The 17,381-nt window shown below is 40.9% G+C and overlaps 3 protein-coding genes and 1 pseudogene across 3 annotated transcripts; 2 read left to right on the plus strand and 2 right to left on the minus strand.

Moving 5' to 3' along the window:
- Positions 1–328: 328 nt before the first annotated feature.
- On the minus strand, positions 329–3,835 carry LOC103702444 (Pentatricopeptide repeat (PPR) superfamily protein). The gene has a single exon (XM_008784883.6). The coding sequence runs from the start codon at positions 3,447–3,449 to the stop codon at positions 780–782; it is 2,670 nt and encodes an 889-aa protein (XP_008783105.3). The 5' UTR covers positions 3,450–3,835; the 3' UTR covers positions 329–779.
- A 142-nt stretch (positions 3,836–3,977) lies between these two features.
- On the plus strand, positions 3,978–9,768 carry LOC103702401 (uncharacterized). The gene is made up of 4 exons (XM_008784831.5): positions 3,978–4,233; positions 8,533–8,650; positions 8,742–8,973; positions 9,450–9,768. The coding sequence occupies exons 1-4, from the start codon at positions 4,082–4,084 to the stop codon at positions 9,476–9,478; spliced, it is 531 nt and encodes a 176-aa protein (XP_008783053.3). The 5' UTR covers positions 3,978–4,081; the 3' UTR covers positions 9,479–9,768.
- A 153-nt stretch (positions 9,769–9,921) lies between these two features.
- LOC103702403 (Acyl-CoA N-acyltransferases (NAT) superfamily protein) lies at positions 9,922–11,003 on the plus strand. Its single transcript, XM_008784832.6, has one exon. The coding sequence runs from the start codon at positions 10,164–10,166 to the stop codon at positions 10,773–10,775; it is 612 nt and encodes a 203-aa protein (XP_008783054.2). The 5' UTR covers positions 9,922–10,163; the 3' UTR covers positions 10,776–11,003.
- Positions 11,004–13,641: 2,638 nt separating this feature from the next.
- On the minus strand, positions 13,642–17,046 carry LOC148700747 (protein GLUTAMINE DUMPER 5 pseudogene; annotated as a pseudogene).
- Positions 17,047–17,381: the final 335 nt, after the last annotated feature.

The following is a 17,381-nucleotide window of genomic DNA, read 5'->3' on the forward strand; positions in this document are numbered from 1 at the left end:
TTAACTTGAGTTGAACCATTAAGGATTACAAAATAAAAAATTTCCCTCAAATAGCCTGCATTCTTTTAAGTCACACATGGAATTAAAAAAATATGCATTATCACTAAAAATATACAATACAAGAATTGGGAGCTTGCTCATAAAAGAATGATCCATAAAAGATCGAAACCTTATTGACCAACAGTCAACCTGATTTCTTCCTTCCAAAATTATGCTATAGTATTTGGATCATGCTGAAACGAACACCCAATGTAAGCTAGGTCTGTCATTCGTGAGGGTGCTAATGTACCTCAGGCTTTTGCTTCATAGCCAAATGGATATCTAGGAATTGAAACAAAGTTAAGGAAAACCTTGATTATTTTTTTAAGGGGTCTTTGAAACATATTTTGACACTTTGAATTTGTATATGCTGCACAAAAAAGATTAATTTCAGAACACAGAAGTCCAACTATTTAAGGATGAGCCTTGGCACAATGGTGAGGTTGCTTGACTGTGACTTGGGTGTCATGAGCCCGAAACATGGAAATGGCTTCTCTGCAAGCAGGGGCAAGACTGCATACATCTAACCCATCCTAGACAAGTAATGACGGAAGCCTTGTGCACTAAGCCACCCTTTTTTTTTTTCCGTAGAAGTCAATCCTTTTTTAACTAAGGGAAAGATGTATTGATTTATACCTCTTCCGCTAGAGGAATATATAGCTGCTTTGAACAGACAGATCAAATGCAGTCATAACCTGGTTCTAATGATGAATTTGCACAAAAGACCACATTTTGGTGGATCAAACATTACCAAATAGGAGCTGCTCTTTCTGATCTCTTCTCTCCTCTTCCTCATCCTCAAGGAAAGAATCTAAATTAGGCACATATCCAGCCCATTTCATCTCACAAATTAACTCATCTAGCCTCTGATATATATCCATGCATCTTGGGTGAGCCTTATCTCCCACGAGAAAGGCATGCATCTCGTTCTTCACTTCAATCCAACTACAACCAGGCTCCTTTTTCATCCTACTCTGCCTCATTATCCTTCTTATCTTTGAAACTTCCCCCCATTTGCCGACTTCTGCATATATATTTGACAGAAGAATATAAGCTGCAGAATCTTCAGGATCCAGCAGCAGTATATTATTGGCCACCATTTCTGCCACCTCTACATTTCGATGGATCTTGCAGACACTCAAAAGATTTCTCCATATAACAGCATCAGCTTCAACTGGCATGTCATTGATGAGATTTAAAGCTTCATGGATGCCCTTTGAGCGCCCTATTATATCCACCATGCATGAATAGTGCTCCAATTGAGGCTCCAATTTGTAGTGGTTGGTCATCAATTGGAAGTAGTGCATGCCATCATCAACCAAACCAACATGCCCACAAGCTCGAAGAACTGCTACAAATGTTGCATGATTCGGTCTCACATTCTCTAGTTGCATCCTCTCAAACATTCTAAGTGCCTCTAATCCAAGGCCATGATAAGCATAACCACAAATCATGGCATTCCATGACACAAAGTCCCGTTCATGCATCTTTTCAAATATTAAAAGAGACTCCTGCATGTTCCCACACTTAGCATACATGTCCACCAGAGTGCTTGATATGAACACATCCCTCTGCAACTCTTGCTTGATAATCTGACCATGGATTTGCTTCCCTAGACCAACCATGGCAAGGTTCGCACAAGTATCAAGTACTGAGGCATATGTGAAGTTGTCAGGTTTTATCCCAATATCTAGCATCTGAGAAAAGAAATTCTGAGCCTCTTCACTTTGTTTCTGAAGAGAAAATCCAGATATGATGGCATTCCATGATACAAGTGTTTGCTTCTCTATTCTCTGGTGAAGTTTCTGCGCTTCTTCCATCATCCCACATTTACAATACATGTCAACAAGAGCACTTCCAATGAATGAATCCAAACCAAGTCCTGACTTGATAATCTTGTCATGGACCTTCATTCCATTATCCAAAGATTGCAATCCTGCACAAGCTTTAAGAACACTGCCATAAGTGAACTCATCAGGTTCCATGCCGCAACGTAACATCTGACTGAAATGTGCCAGCGTCTCTTCATACTGTCCATTCTGCTCAAGAGCTGTGATAATAGCATTCCAGGAGACAGCATCTCTTCGGTCCATCTCCTCAAAAATATCGCATGCGTCCGTCAAAGCTTTACATTTTCCATACATATCCAGTACTGCATTCCTAACACAAATATCCGAGATCAAACTAGTTTTAATAGCTAAGCAATGAATTTGTGAACCCTGGAAATACCCTTTAACCTCTGCACAAGCACTGAAAACACCAGATAAGCTGATCTCGTCGACACCAACCCCAGATCTGTTCATGAGTTGAAATAGATTCATAGCTTCGAGTGTTCGATTGCTTCGAGCAAACCCAACAACAATGGCATTCCATGACTGCAGGGTTCGGGTAGGCATCCACTTAAACACTCTCAAAGCATCATCCAAGCAATCACCTTTTGTGTACATATCCAAAATAGCAGTCCCTACTACGATATCTGTACTAAAATTGTTCTTCAACGCATGCCCATGAAATTGGCTGCCCACTCTAACTGAGGACAGACCCGCACATAATCTGAAAACACTTGCATAAACTGACTGACTCACTCCTACTCCTGAACGCTGCATCTCCATGAACAACTCCAATCCGTCAATGAATTTTTCATTTCGAGAACAACCCCCAATAACTGCACTCCATGAGACCCAATTCCTTTCAGGCATTTCAAAGAAAAAATGAAGCGAATCACCCAGACTCTTGCATTTCGCATACATATCCACGACCGCACTCCCTGTCACCACATCAAAATCCAGACCCATCTTCAGTACCATTCCATGAATCTGAGAACCCAATTCAAGTTCCTCTGATGCAGCACAAGATTTAAGAATGATAGCAAAGGTAGTACGATCTGGTTCTATCCCGCTACGCCCCATCTGTAAGAAGAGTTCGATGGATGAATAAGAACTCCCGTTCTGCAAATAACCTGAGATCAGCGAATTCCACGAGATAACATCTCGCTCGGGGATCGCATCAAAGAGGGATTCTGCGATGCCCATCGCACCGCTTTCGCTGTACCCAGAAATCATCGCATTCCAAGAGATGGTGTCCTTCTCAGGCATGCTGTCGAATACTTTACGAGCATAGTCTAAATTCGAGCACCTGACGTACATGTGCATCAAACAGTTGGCAACGAAGGTGGTTGGGACGAAGCCAGTAGTGATCATCTGGGCATGGGCTTCTCGGCCTGGGTTCAAGTCTTGGTGCTTGGCACAGTGCTGGAAGATGTGGGAGAAGGTTCTTCTCTTGGTGGGGGGCGAGTGCGGCTTGGGCAGACAAGTGGAGAAGGGAGGTCGGAGGGCGAGGCATTTGGAGAAGGGGTTTGGAGGGAGAGAGGAGGATTTGGCGAGGAGGTGGCGAAGGGACGTAAAGGCCATGCTATTTGGAAATCATGCCTCATGATGTGCTTAGCTAGCTAATGTGACCGTTGGGATTTTGAATTTGCCTTCATCAAGCAGGACGGACCCCGGACGGAAACGCGTATGTTATATATATATATATATATATATATGACCGCTGCTCACACTGAAGAGAAAGACGGCAAAGAGACCGAGGAGCGGCTAACCTCTTTTGAGCATGGGAGAGTCTGTAATTTAGTCCGTCTCTCGATATACATGCATAATTGGAAAGACGCTATAATTTTTCATCATCTAATAAATATTACAAAGCAGTAGATTTTCATCTTTTACCATCTCTAATTTTTTATTCACCCGATAAGAGTTTTCTTTAAGTAGAATACGCTCAACCCCAGCATCCGTCTCGCTTTGGCGATAAATTCAGGGTGAGGACTGAAGCTTTGTGAGGGCTGACGTCACTCACACCGGGCAGCCTTTATTATATTATTCTCTTGTGGTGACGTGGCGTTTAAATGAGGAGCCCTCTTTATGGTTTGATTCTACCGGACCGTCTATAGGATTTCTATTCGGACCGGACCCGGATCGAGAGGCAGGCGACCGAGACCGAGAAGGCCGAGGACGGAGAGGGAGAAGGGGGCTTGGAGGTGTCGGAGATGGGGAGGGAGGTGGCGGAGAGCTGCGTTGATGGCGTGATCATGGAGATGGTGTCGGCGTACTGCAATCGCTTCTACTCCTCCAAGCCCGAGCTCGCCGCCCGCCGGATCGAGGCCATTGGCTTCCAGGTCGGCCACCAGCTCTCCGAGAGGTACCCTCCCCCCCCTCTCTCTCTCGCTCTCGCTCTGACCCTTTCTCGTCTCCTTCCCACATTCCTCTCCTCCAGATCTACTTACCAGCCTACACTTCGTTTCTCATATAATCGAGTAATTTCTATAGAAATCGGCTTCTTTTCTTCGAATCATGCGTTTAGGGCAGATAAATTTCACTTCTTTTATGGATAATTTCTTCTGGTTACTTGTGATTTTCTTCTTGAGAAGAGGGTATAGTTTTAAGCTGGGGCATAGAGTCGGTATTTTTCTCTTTGTTTCTTGAGCAATTTGTAAGGAATTGAATTTCTTTTTCTTGCATTTATGTGAAAATTAACGTTGGGGCGGAGGTGAATTGCATTTTTGTACGATGAATTTCTGTGATTGTGGATTCTTTATTGGGTTTCAGTGTCCGTGGCGTCAAGTTGGTATTTGTGAAACTTAAGATCCGCCTTCTTGTTAATGGCTTATATGGAGATCATAAGAGGATCATTGGCTAAAAGGGGAAAGTGGCTTTATATCAAAACTTTATCCTTTTGTTCTGCCTCCAGACATGGGGATCTTTATTAGGATGTGGAATAAGGCAAACTAGGCTGGACGTGTTGTAGACTTTGATATGTACGACATAATCTGGATTATAAATGGTTTCTCTCTTCTTGATTTGCCTTGTTATGAAATTGACAGATAATTTGTCCTTCCAACATTTTGTGTCACGCCAAAATATGAAGTCATGAATAGTTTGGAGGCTGATTCTTTTCTTTTCTTTTTTCTTTTTTTGGATTTCATGTTAGAGGAAGTATACTTGTAACAACCCAGGATCTCATCCAAAATGGCTAGCCGGAAGTTATTATTTGGGTTCCTCGATCCTGTATAAGTACCCAAGATCTCCTCATTAAATAACCGATGTGGGATTAAATACACGCTCGCACGGATTCTTACATACTCCCTCCGTTCAAGTCCTGACGTCCTCGTAAGGTTAAGGGTTCAAATCCATTCAAATCTAATCACAAACACCACGATCGGCTCGTGGTCAGCCCCAATGAATCCATGCTACAGTGTTTCCTAGTCTACATAGGTTATAAGTCGGGTCCGCTCTAATATTATTTGTAACAACCCAGGACCTCAGTCAAAATGGCTAGCCGGAAGTTATTATTTGGGTTCCTCGATCCTGTATAAGTACCCAAGATCTCCTCGGTAAATAACCGATGTGGGACTAAATACACGCTCGCACGGATTCTCATAATACTGATTAAAAGAAATAACTTCTTTATTGGAAACTATGGTTAATATTGCTATTGCCATGTTTTAAGAAGCTCATGCTGTTGATGTTATTAAAAAAGAGAGCAAATGATGGAATTAATGGTTGTTTAACAATTTCGATATTCGGGGTGTGATGTTTGTTCAACACATTATTCATGGATGGTTAAAACTTTCAAAACGTCCAATGACTATATCTTAGCTGTCTCTAGGTTGCTTATGGAGTATAACTTTACAAACACAACCCAGACTAAATTATGTTCTTGTGTATACTTATACTAGTAGAGAAGAGAGGAATTGACTAAACATTATTTTGTTCTAGATTTTTAACTAAAAAGTATTTTATGCAACACAAAATAACAACATATCTGGACTTCCTAGATTGTAGAGTTACCAAGGCAGCTCTCTTAGGCACTTGAGTGGTGTTAGCAGATGAATTTCTCTGATTACTTGATTATGCATACATATTTCACTCGATATAGGCTTATAAAATTCAAGCCTACCAAGTTCATTACTCTATATCAACACATGCTCTCTTAGGCACCTTCACAATTTAGATTTTTGGACTATTGCTGAACCCACGTTTGGTAGGAAAAGTCTTGGATGGTGATGATGATGTAGTTGTATACCTTCTACACGCACACTGTGTGCATGCATTTTTGTCTTGTACATGCAATCATGGATGTCTAGCATTATATTATGTTTATTAATGCCCTGAAGTAGCTACATTGAGTATAAATGGATTATGTGAATTCACTAGTTTTTACACTTGAATTCATTGTGAATGTGCCCATATTAGCTGCATATGTATCCGAACACTGGTAAAGAAGGATTCATAAGCTCGATACTAGGTTGATGGCAAAGGGCTTGCTGAATATGTTTCTAACTATTTTTAATCAAGATTATTTTTTGGCTGAAAGGTAACATTAATATGCATAAAGTTAATTTGTCATGTATAACTCATTCGTTGCATCTCATACTCAGAGAAAAAAATAGCAGGATATCTTTGCATGTGGTGCTCTTATACATGAGCTATTTATTTCTGATAATCTCAGCAGATTTACTTAAGGCTTTGTAAAATCCTTTAACTTGTTCACATCAAATATGACATGTTCATATGTCTTTTATTTTCCTTATGTTTGTTTTTAACAATGCTTTCCACACTTACTTTTGGTTCTAGAAAACATTGTGCTGATCTTTCACACATATTTGTCAAATAGCCGAGGTGACCCCAGGTGATGGACTCTCCTACAGTCCAGGTGATAGCCTAGGTCATACAGTCTAGGTGATAGCCTAGGCAAGGTGACAAGATTTGTACAAAAAGTTACAAAATAATTTATGTCTTGATGTATTTCAGTTTTTGATCAAATGTTGCAATGTTTTCAATCAACTATCCTAGACTATGACTCTAAGATATGTGGTAACAGTTAATGCATTAGTTATATTTAAAATCTAATGAAAATTTCATTTTTATGACAATTTTATTATCTCTACTAAATTCAGAGTACAATAACATTGTTGTCTTAGCTCAAATGGTAGAGCACAATAGAAGGTCAAGCAAAATTTCCTCTTTCTAGAGCACAACGGATTAACAAACCTGGGAATGAAAACATGAGGATTTCAAATAAAAAATAGAGCATAATTATTAACTGTTCCCTCTATTACTACTTTATAGAACAGAGCAAAATAAATTAGAGTTTACTCTTTGAAAGACTCCTTATCCTCCTATGCAACAAAAATAGACAAGTTTTCCCTTTTTTACTAATTACCACCATGGAGGAAATTAAAGAGGGCTAAAAAATACAATAGATCAAAATAATTATAACAAATAGTTCTAACAGCACAAATTACAATTAAATCTTGAAGAATAGTGAAAGTGCAAAAGAAAGCTCACTTGAACAGCTACCATTTGAATAGAACAAACCAAAGAGTTTTAACGTACAAAGTAATTGAAAAAATTGGAGGCTTTGCAAGAGTATCTTAAGCTCTTTGCCTCTCTCAGAGCTTCGGTAAAGAATAAAAAAAGTAAGAAAAAACCTCTCCCATTTTGGAGGCTTGGACCACCCATTTTCTTTGGGGTTTGACAGCATCAGCAATAACCCAAAAGGAAACAGAAAAAAGGTAAAGGAGAGAAGAGAAAGAGCGAGAGACATAGGGGAGAGAGAGAGAGTGAGAGAAAGAGAGAAGCATACCTTGATTGGCCTCACTGTTCACCATTGCTTGACCCTTTTTAAGCATTGTTAGCCACCGTTGACTATCATTTAGGACATTAGAGAGTTGAGAGGCAGGAGATACAAGCCGTCTTCTTGCCCTAAGGTTGGAATGAGAAGGGAGGGGTGTGAGCGGATTGCCCAGTTTGTTCTTAGTGTCCTTTTTTTTTTCTTTTTGTTGGAAAAAAAATGGTTTGACCTGATAGCTACCCACTTGGTCTGAGCTAGAACTCTGGGTCGAGAACTAGTGTGGGATGGCCGAGCAGCCACTTGCATAAATTAGGTGATATGGGCAATGCTCAATTGCCCAAGCAGGTGCCCAGGTTGGTAGGTGGATGCCTGTGTAACAGGCCATCCAGGCGGGCCTTGCGGCGCTGGGGGGCCTGTTAGGCACCTAGGCGCCCACCTAGGTGCCTAGGGGAGCACCTGTAACAACTATGCTTTTATGTGGAAAGAAGCTCAAACCTAGGATAAAAACAACAAATCATAAATAACCTGTTTACATGAATTTCTCTTCTGGCTTTGAGAACTCTGCAGAATATCACCCTGGTTTCTAGGTGCTTCCTTACCTAGGCTTTTCTGGGGAGCTCAGTTTTCGTAGTACCATAACCAAATCCATTCCCACATGTTCTCACGATCAAGATAACAAAGTTCTCCAACATTGAATGTTTGTGCATTTCTTCTTGCCCTCTGGCTCGGTCATATTTTTAATTTCTTTTTACTCTAAATATACTCTTCAGTCATATCGATGTTTTCTATTCCTCGGGAGCAGATGCATCCTATGGTTGGAATTTAGACTGTCACATCTTATCATGTTCGCTTGTTTCTGGCCAGATATACAATGGAGCGCCCAAGGTTCAGCGATCATCTGGAAGCTATCAAATTCATCTGCAAGGATTTCTGGTCAGAGCTATTCAAGAAACAAATTGATAACTTGAAAACTAATCACAGGGTAATTCCAAAGAGCAGATTGATAACCTCGGATACGTACTTATATAATTAGATGTATGTGTGGTTGCGTGATAGTATTCTGCACCCTGCAGGGTACTTTTGTGCTGCAAGATAACCAGTTTCGGTGGCTTACTCACATATCGATTGATGCATCACCAGACAATGTGGAAGCATCTCAGCAGGACTCTTCATCGCCAACATCTAATAACGCAGCCCAATTCACAAGCATGCATCTCTACTTCCCATGTGGAATCATAAGGGGGGCACTTACCAACTTAGGAATTCCATGTGCTGTTTCTGCTGACATATCCAACCTTCCTGCATGTGAGTTACAAGGACTGCATCTCAATTATGGGATTTTGACATCTAGAACTACCAACGCTGACAGTACATTATCATTCTTCCTATTAGAAAATTTTCATCTTTAGTGTCAATCACAGCAAACTTGTCGATAATAGCCTGCTGGAGAGTTGGTTGATAAATTCTCAAGCTGATCAGCTTGCTCGCCCGCATCATATTCTGTAGCCTCAAATAAGGGCTGAACACAACCAAATATTCCCTCAAAGACAATGTAATCAACACGGACAGGTGTGGACATGTCTCGAGAGCTGGGTACATGTCGGACCCCAAATTAACAGCCTGACATTTTTGTGCTTCTCATGGAGCAGCTGATCTTTCGTTGAATGGGCTTTGTGTAGAATACCCTAGCACACGAGCATTTTCCAATTTTAAGAATTTTGACATAGATACACTTTGAATGCAATGTGCTAACGAGTTGCTGGTTTCCAACCGATCAACAGGTTCATTCGTGGTACGTATAAAAGCTTAAGGCACGCTTTGTTTGGATCGGAGATATATGGTAAAAGGGCAGCTTCAAGGCAATCAAAGGAACTATATGTTAAAGTTGTTTCCATTTAAATCATCAGTCTTGAATCCATGTAATTTGTCTCACTTCTTATAAAAGATGCTTGTGGTCACAATTAGAAATTGTTATTTTTGTTTTCTTGAGTATCAGCAATACTTTGTTTGGTTTGAAAATTGTAACGTTAGCTTTAGATTGAGATGCATATTTTTGACTCTATGGATGCAATACTGAACCGTCAACAGTCATGTTTCTTCCAGTTTGGCTTCTTGGTTAACCTCAGGACAAGAGCATCCCTGTGGCTACTATTGCCTAGTTATCACTTGTAACTTGTACTTGGAAATTCATGGGCAATCAATTCAAAGCTTGGAATGCTAGAAATTTTTATCTTCAACTGCATGAAAAATCGAATGGTGGGGTGGCTCTTGATCAGGTTTGACTCCCAAGGTCTTGTGGGTGTGCAAGGCGTCACAGGACCTGTTTGTAGGCCAAAAAACGACTATAGCGAGCCTTAAAAAAGGTTATGTCTATAGATCATTTATCAACTAACGGAGGACCAAACATACCAACCGCCCAACGCGAGCGAAGTGGATAAGCCGTCCGTTTCACATTATTTCTCCCTCGTCCATCTCTCTCGGCCAACCATACTGAGATGCAAGTATTCCCCGGCATCCGCCGCACCACCCCTTCGCCATCTCTCTCCGCCCGCCTCCGGATCCCCACGAAACCAAAGACGCCGCAGCGCCGCCACCTCTGCTTCGCCTCCAGCGACGGCGGCGGCTTTGGGCTCTCCGTCTCCGACGGCGAACTGGAGTCCCGGGGCTTCCGGGTGCGGCGGACGGCGGCGGGGCTGGACGTGGAATCCCTGAACGAGGTGTTCGCGCGGGTGGGCTTCCCCCGGCGGGATCCCGCGCGGATCCGGCGGGCGCTGGAGCATGCGGGCGGCGCCGTCGTGTGGGTGGAGGACGCGAGGTCGAAGGCGGAAGGGCGGCCGGTGGCGTTCGCGCGGGCGACGGGGGACGGGGTGTTCAACGCGGTGGTGTGGGACGTGGTGGTGGCGCCGTCGTTCCAGGGGATGGGGCTGGGCCGGGCGGTCATGGAGCGTCTCGTGGCGGAGCTCCGGGGCATGGGCGTGTCCAACATCGCCCTCTACGCCGAGCCCCGTGTGGTGGGCTTCTATCGCCCCCTTGGCTTTGCGGCAGACCCGGACGGGATCCGAGGGATGGTCTACTCCCGGAAGAACCAGCAAAAGAAGAGAAGATAGCAGCATCACAGGAATTTGGATGCCTGCTCTCACTCTATATTGATGCACATTACTGCTTGTTTGCATCTAAAACTTTATGTATGGTACATTTTAATGGTGTAATTCTACAATTGAAGCACATCAGAGAAAATACAAATATTTTTGTAAAGAAATGCCCTGAACCTTTCAAAGGGCAAGCTTTGAAGCTTTGTTTCATTTATGAATGACATATTGATGATGACCTTGGAATTGGTATCATGTTTGGATATTTCGAGCTGTATAAAGCTGAATCACAAGGATTGACATGGGAAAGAAAAACGTCCGAGTCTTTTTTGAGCAAATTGGTGGAATCCCACCTCTCGATTGAAATGGGGAAGATAATAAAAGAAAAGAAAGAGAAGAAAGAAATGGCCGAGAGGGGCCAAGAACAACACAACAGCAGAACAGACTACCCATGGAATGAGCAGCAGAACTGGGTACACCATTACACATCAATTAATCATTCTCCCAACTCTTTTATGGACAAGCTGAGGATAACAGTAACTAAAATGCCATTCTTGCCACCAAGAACGACTTTGATCATATTACCGGGTCTTGCATAACTGCAGGAGCTACAAAAGCATGAGCATGAATCTTGTGACTAGTGATAGAATGGATCCATTTTTGCTAGACGTAATTTATTGTAATTTTCATTTCGTAGAAGGGAAACTGCAATAGAAGATTAAGCATGTGCTCGTTTGAGGCATGGATGAAGATGAAAGGTGAAAATTAAACACCATATCTTGGTACCATTAAGATGAACAAGCTTCAAACTTGAGTTACAAGACTAGGATACGTCATGTTATTTGATGCCCGTCTATCTATTTTGCAGATAGCTTCCCTTTGAAATAGTTGACAATTCTATTGAAGGCCAGCTTTCTCATCTGAAAACATATAGAAAGGTCGATATTTTTTTTCATAGCAGAAACATAAAGAAACATTCATACTATCATTTTCCAGATGCCTTCTTTTTTTTTTGGTTGAATCCAGATGCCTTCTTCACCTTCGAGCCGGTGTGGAAAAAAGAAGCAGCACCATCTTCCTTGTGAGAAACACCAACCCTTCTTCCACTTTTCATTTTGTTCGCCTCACAAAACTTCTTGCATGAGTACGACAAGTGATACTGGTTGCGCTCATCTTCTTCAATCCCGTCGTCGTCGTCATCATGTTCGAGACGACAAATTAAGCTACTTTGATCGCATTTTGTATCACCATGCTTGCGCTGAATCGGTCCAGTAGAAGCATCTGAAGCCATAGAATCATTATCTTCACCTTCACTGCCATCATCGCTTTCGTTCCTGCAGCGATCATTGGCATCATCCTCTTCTTCATCATTAGGTTGGAGCTCGGCATCACTATCTCCACCATCATGCATGGGGGATGAGAGGTACATGGTCCAACCAGACTCACAGCTGCTGCATTCTTCTGCCTCCATAATGAGTGGGGAAGACTCCATAACTGTGAGAGAGAACAACAGACCTGAAGAGAGAGAACCCAGCAAATTAACTGAGAGATAATTAGCTACAACTTCTTTAACAGCAACGCAAAGTGCTGGTCTGATGACACTTCGAATCCCACTCCCTGATGAGCTTCCTTCAGCATTTATAACTCTGATTTCATCAATAGAGGGCAGCTGTCTGCAAGATTCAAAAACATCTCGAGTGCATCATTTATCAGGATGAGTTGATACCTACCACCTGAAACTTTACTGCATCTTTGAATCATCTGACAGTTCTATCGATAGCAGGCAGCTTTGGAGCACGAGACAGAGATCCAGAAGAACAAAAGAGATGAACGCTTTGGCCTGAACTATCCCGTGTACTTAAATATTTTGCCTTGCAGACCCAGTGCTCATAAATAAGAGACGCAGCCAACCCTCATCAGCACTGCTTTTTACGCTTCTCACAACCTTTAATTCTCTGCCTTGTCTTCATACCAAAAGGCGGTGCTTTTTTACTTTTTTTCTTATTTTTTAAAGCTTAGTGTTGGTGCTGCAGTTGGTGAAATTGTTAAAAGAGGTCCTTTCATTAATTATCCAGCAACCTCCAGTGTTTCTCATTTCCTTGTCTCTCTGTCCTATGAGAAAGCATGCAAATATTTATTAAAGCAGGCTTTGCATGGTGATCTAGTTTTTTATAGTGTGATGACAGAAAGCCACAATCATTTATATCATGTTGGTGCAGTGATCGCCATGAACACAGCTTCTCCATAATTTATGGCATCTACTTCTTATGTTACACATGCGAACTTGATAAATTATCAAGAGCATTTAGGTTGAAAATAGGATCTTAGGCTCTGCATGTTTGAGTGGCCGCATGCCCCTCGATCTAGGGTGTCTTGTTGGTGGGTGGTCTCATGCATATGGTCCACAGGCCGAAATTGCACTGTTTCCTTGTTGCTAGTTGTCAATGAATGCACCTTTTTTTCTCTTCGATGTCTAAAATGAAAGGCTAAGGCATTTAACTATTGACTTATCCTAACTCAATAGGAAGTGGGATCATCTAAAGAACTTAAGCTAAGTTAGAGTTAGTGCATCTAGACTTCCACTAGCAATGTGTTAGAGCTAGAATTTTTATCCTAATTAGGGCCGGCCAAACTCTTAGGCGACTTAGACGGTCGCCTAAGGCTCCGACCTAAAAAAGGCCCACTGTAGAAAAGACCTCAAAGACAAAAAAGAAAAGAAAAAGGTGCTTCTGAGTTCGCTTTAGGCCGGTCCACTGTAAAAAAGATCTCAAAGACAAAATAGTCTTAGGGCCCCAAATACGTTGGGCTGCTTCTGATCCTAATCGAACAGATACTGCCGATTTATGGTTGAAGCACTTGATTTATGATATACGTTTTTGTCGGCTTATTATAATCTTGAAATCATAACACTCAATTTTCCCGAATTCAAGTGGACTCAGCTAGACTGAAAGTTGAGTATTAATTGAGTTTTTGTGCCTTTTGGATTTCATTTATCAATAAAGGACAATCGTAGATTCTTACTCTAACACCAAAATACTCATCTTAAAGATGGGAAGGTGTTGATCCTCCACTCCTTCCATCTCTTGGGAAACCTATGCTCGGAAAAGAATGTAGATAGGTATAGGAATCTGTTGAAAACTCTGTTTCCCTTGATGCACATGTCTTCACATTAAAATTATTGTGGACTCAAATTACTTTTTTTATTGTTTTTTTCCAGGATAGAAAAATTTTTCCCATTCCAAAAGAATCCTCTAGGATAAAAAAAACCCTAGAAAAGGTTAGGTAAAAAACTAACATACGTTAAGACTTTTTTATCTCTATCTGCTCCAATAGCTGTAGAAGTAAAAAAGTTCGGGCTCCTACTTATACCTATAAATATTTCTTCTCACTTCCTCCATTACTACCTCAAGATTTGTTTAATTTGAAGGAATGAAATAAGTATACTTCCATGGCAAATACCACATCCAATCTTGATGGAAGCTTTATGAGAAGACTTCAAGTCTAGCACACATTTGCTGGACTCATAGGCCTAAAAATAAGAAAAATACTTGTTTTTCATTCTACGCTTAGCAGTCTCGTATGCATGCAACATACAATTGTAGATTTTAGATTCTTATAAAGAACATATACTTGTACATCCATGCTAGTGTTTGCTCCATTTGGTTTACCTAGAAAGTATTGCAATTAGATAAACCCTTACTTAGTAACGATAATTAAATGTAACAAGATAAAAAGGTGTGATAAGTCACAAAGTGTAAGTTAATTTTGCCCATGCTCTCCACCTAGGAAAGATGATGGGAAAATCTTAGTGCGGTAAGAGGTATTTGCCGGAGGCTTAACTTTCACACTCTCGCCACCTACCGCAAACCAGCGACAGACATCATGATTAAAATTACTAACCCCACTTACCTGTCAAACTGCCACATCTAACACGTCCAAACCACATACTCATTTGTCAAAGAGAACAGAAGAGCTGACGATATCTTGCGAGGTTAGAAACCATGGACAAAAGCGATGCATGTCAACATACTGTTTTCTGATTTGGCTCTTGATGAATATGTAAGGACTTCCTATATTGAACCAACTTTTAATTTTCATCAAGTAGACTTTAAATTATCTGTGGAAGATTAGACTTTAAATTATGCTTTTTCGAGAACAATATTATTATGAATTAAAAGTTATTAAGTAAATAATCTTCTTTCAGAAAGAGTACTGGTGGAAGATTTATTTTGATCAGATATCATCAAATGGACAACTAATTGGAGCTGCACTTTCGAGCTAGGAAAGCAACTTGGTCCGTGGTGAACCAGTTTGTGTGAACCATTAAGCTAAATCCATTTCATAGTCACGGTGAGTATCACATACATTATTTTTCAGTTATCATACAGCTGCACATAACAATAGAGAATCAAATCCATTTTATAGTTAATTATAGTGGATATCTCTCTAAAAACATGAGAGAGAGAGAGAGAGCTTACATAGTTAATTCATCTTTTTAGAAAAATACTGACTCACATCAGGATGCAAAGCTTATATAGTTGCACATTAAAGATACAAAGATCCTTCAAATCATTTATGAGATTGTTTAGTTTGTTGAATAGTTTAATAGGTCTACTTACAGTCCACTATCTTTTGCAAAAGTTTTTTTATTATTTTTTTTTATTTTTTAAAAAAATTCTTGATAAGTAGTTTATATAAACTCTATTTTTTTAATAAAGGCTGGATGGCTTTGCCGCCCTTCGAGATGCTTCTTTGGTATACTGTTTTAAATGAGATTAGTGTGCATGCAAGTCAACGTATAATTTGAGTTCGTGGCACCCAGTTTCCCATTGCGCACCAATGGAACCATATGATGCGAGATGACTAGCTATCCACTTAAACACCTTGGAACTATAATAACTTTCAAGATATAGATGAGGGATAAGGTGCCATCCTTCAACCTTTTGAGAGCTGGAAACAAAGATGACATTAATAATGACGAGAAGGATTAGGAGCATACCTAACGTTGGGGCCGAATTCCCACCATCTTTTTCCTTCTACGTCATACCGTGTTAGAGAGTAATGACCAAGATAATGATTTCGATAACTTTACTCCCTAGGGGTTGAAGAAGAGTCACTAGCTTCTAAATTTTGGGAACTTGTGGTCTAACATTGTGGACAAAGGCATTTTATCCCCCTGTTGACTGCTATTCAATGTCCGGTCGAAGCACAAATATGGACAAAAATGAGCAGAACTACGTTGAGGAGTAGGTATGACTGAGCGCAGAAACAAGACTTGATTGTGCATCAAGGATTGAGCATGAAATGAAACTTGGCCAAAAGAATGATGTCGTAGAACGGAGCACATTCAAATGAACGACCCTTTGCATTAGATCTTCTCCAAATATTATCGTTTTTTTTAGGACATGCTTTGGAGTAATATATAGGGAGTACTCATCACTTCTCCTCTCTCTCTCACAATTTTTTTTACCATCTTTCTCTTTTTTGTCCTCCTTGTTTCACACTGCCATATCTGCAATGAAATGTATGATGGTTTCTCCCATGAAAGAAAGAAAGAAGGAAGAATCAGGAATGAAAAGAGAACAACCATGATCATGACTCTTGCTCGAGATCACTGCTTGTCTGATGCTTGCTGCTGGGTATGCAGACTCAAGGAAACGGGCTTTGCTAAGAAAGTTGGATCGTCATCTCCGGCCATGGTCACCGCGATCATGGGCTCCATGTCCAAAGGAAGAATCGCCGGCTCTCCCATCGAACTCGGCGATTCCGGGTCCCCGTCGGAGGAGGGATTGGAGCGGGAGCATGCAAGCACTATAAGGGCGATGGCCATGGCTACCATCATGGCTGCAAGGCCTCCAAAGAGATACGGGATTGGAGTGCGCCATAAATTGGATCCGGTTGCGCCGTGCAAGCTTTCAGGCCTCATCTTCTCTCTCTCCTACTCTCTCGTGCTTTAGTTTGCCGCGCCTGGCCGGAAAAGCTCGGACGTATGGGTTTTTATAGGCGGAGAACGCGGTGCTGAATACAGTGGAACAGAGAGGACGAATTCTCGGCAGAGATGCATTGTTCCTGTGGGTCACCTTCGATCGGAGCGTGAAAGCTTCTTCTTCCGTTTCCATCCGTCCAAAGAATCCCTTCGAATTTCCAACTAAAATATAACCTGCAAGATATATGATTTTTATTGTTTTAAGTACATTATTTTTTAGTAGTCAAAAAACTGTTACATAGTAATTAAATAATGAACACTAGATTGCTGAGCAAATATTTCTATCGGTAGATGGCGAATAGAGGGCTGTGTACGTGATTTTTAAGTGATATTTTCGAACATGCATATTTAAAAATTTGAGCGTTTTAACCGTTTGATTGCAGTTACTCACTTTAGGTGTTTGATTGTAGGATGAAAAAAAATCACTTCAAGTCTCTTTGGATTTTTGGTTCTTTCTATACTGAAGAGATGTGGTCACCCAAAAATGAGTGGTGAGGTAATCCTCCGTGCAAATTAATATGTTTTCTCTCCTTTATTATTACAATATATATATATATATATATATATATATAAAATATTTTTGGTGCAAATATTTACTGAATAAAGTAACATATTGGTAACTAATTTTTGTTATTTAG

This window comes from Phoenix dactylifera, chromosome 11 (genome assembly GCF_051530095.1).
Source record: "Phoenix dactylifera cultivar Ajwa chromosome 11, Ajwa_hap1_PhDact_Kaust_v1.1, whole genome shotgun sequence".
Classification (NCBI taxonomy): Eukaryota; Viridiplantae; Streptophyta; class Magnoliopsida; order Arecales; family Arecaceae; genus Phoenix; species Phoenix dactylifera.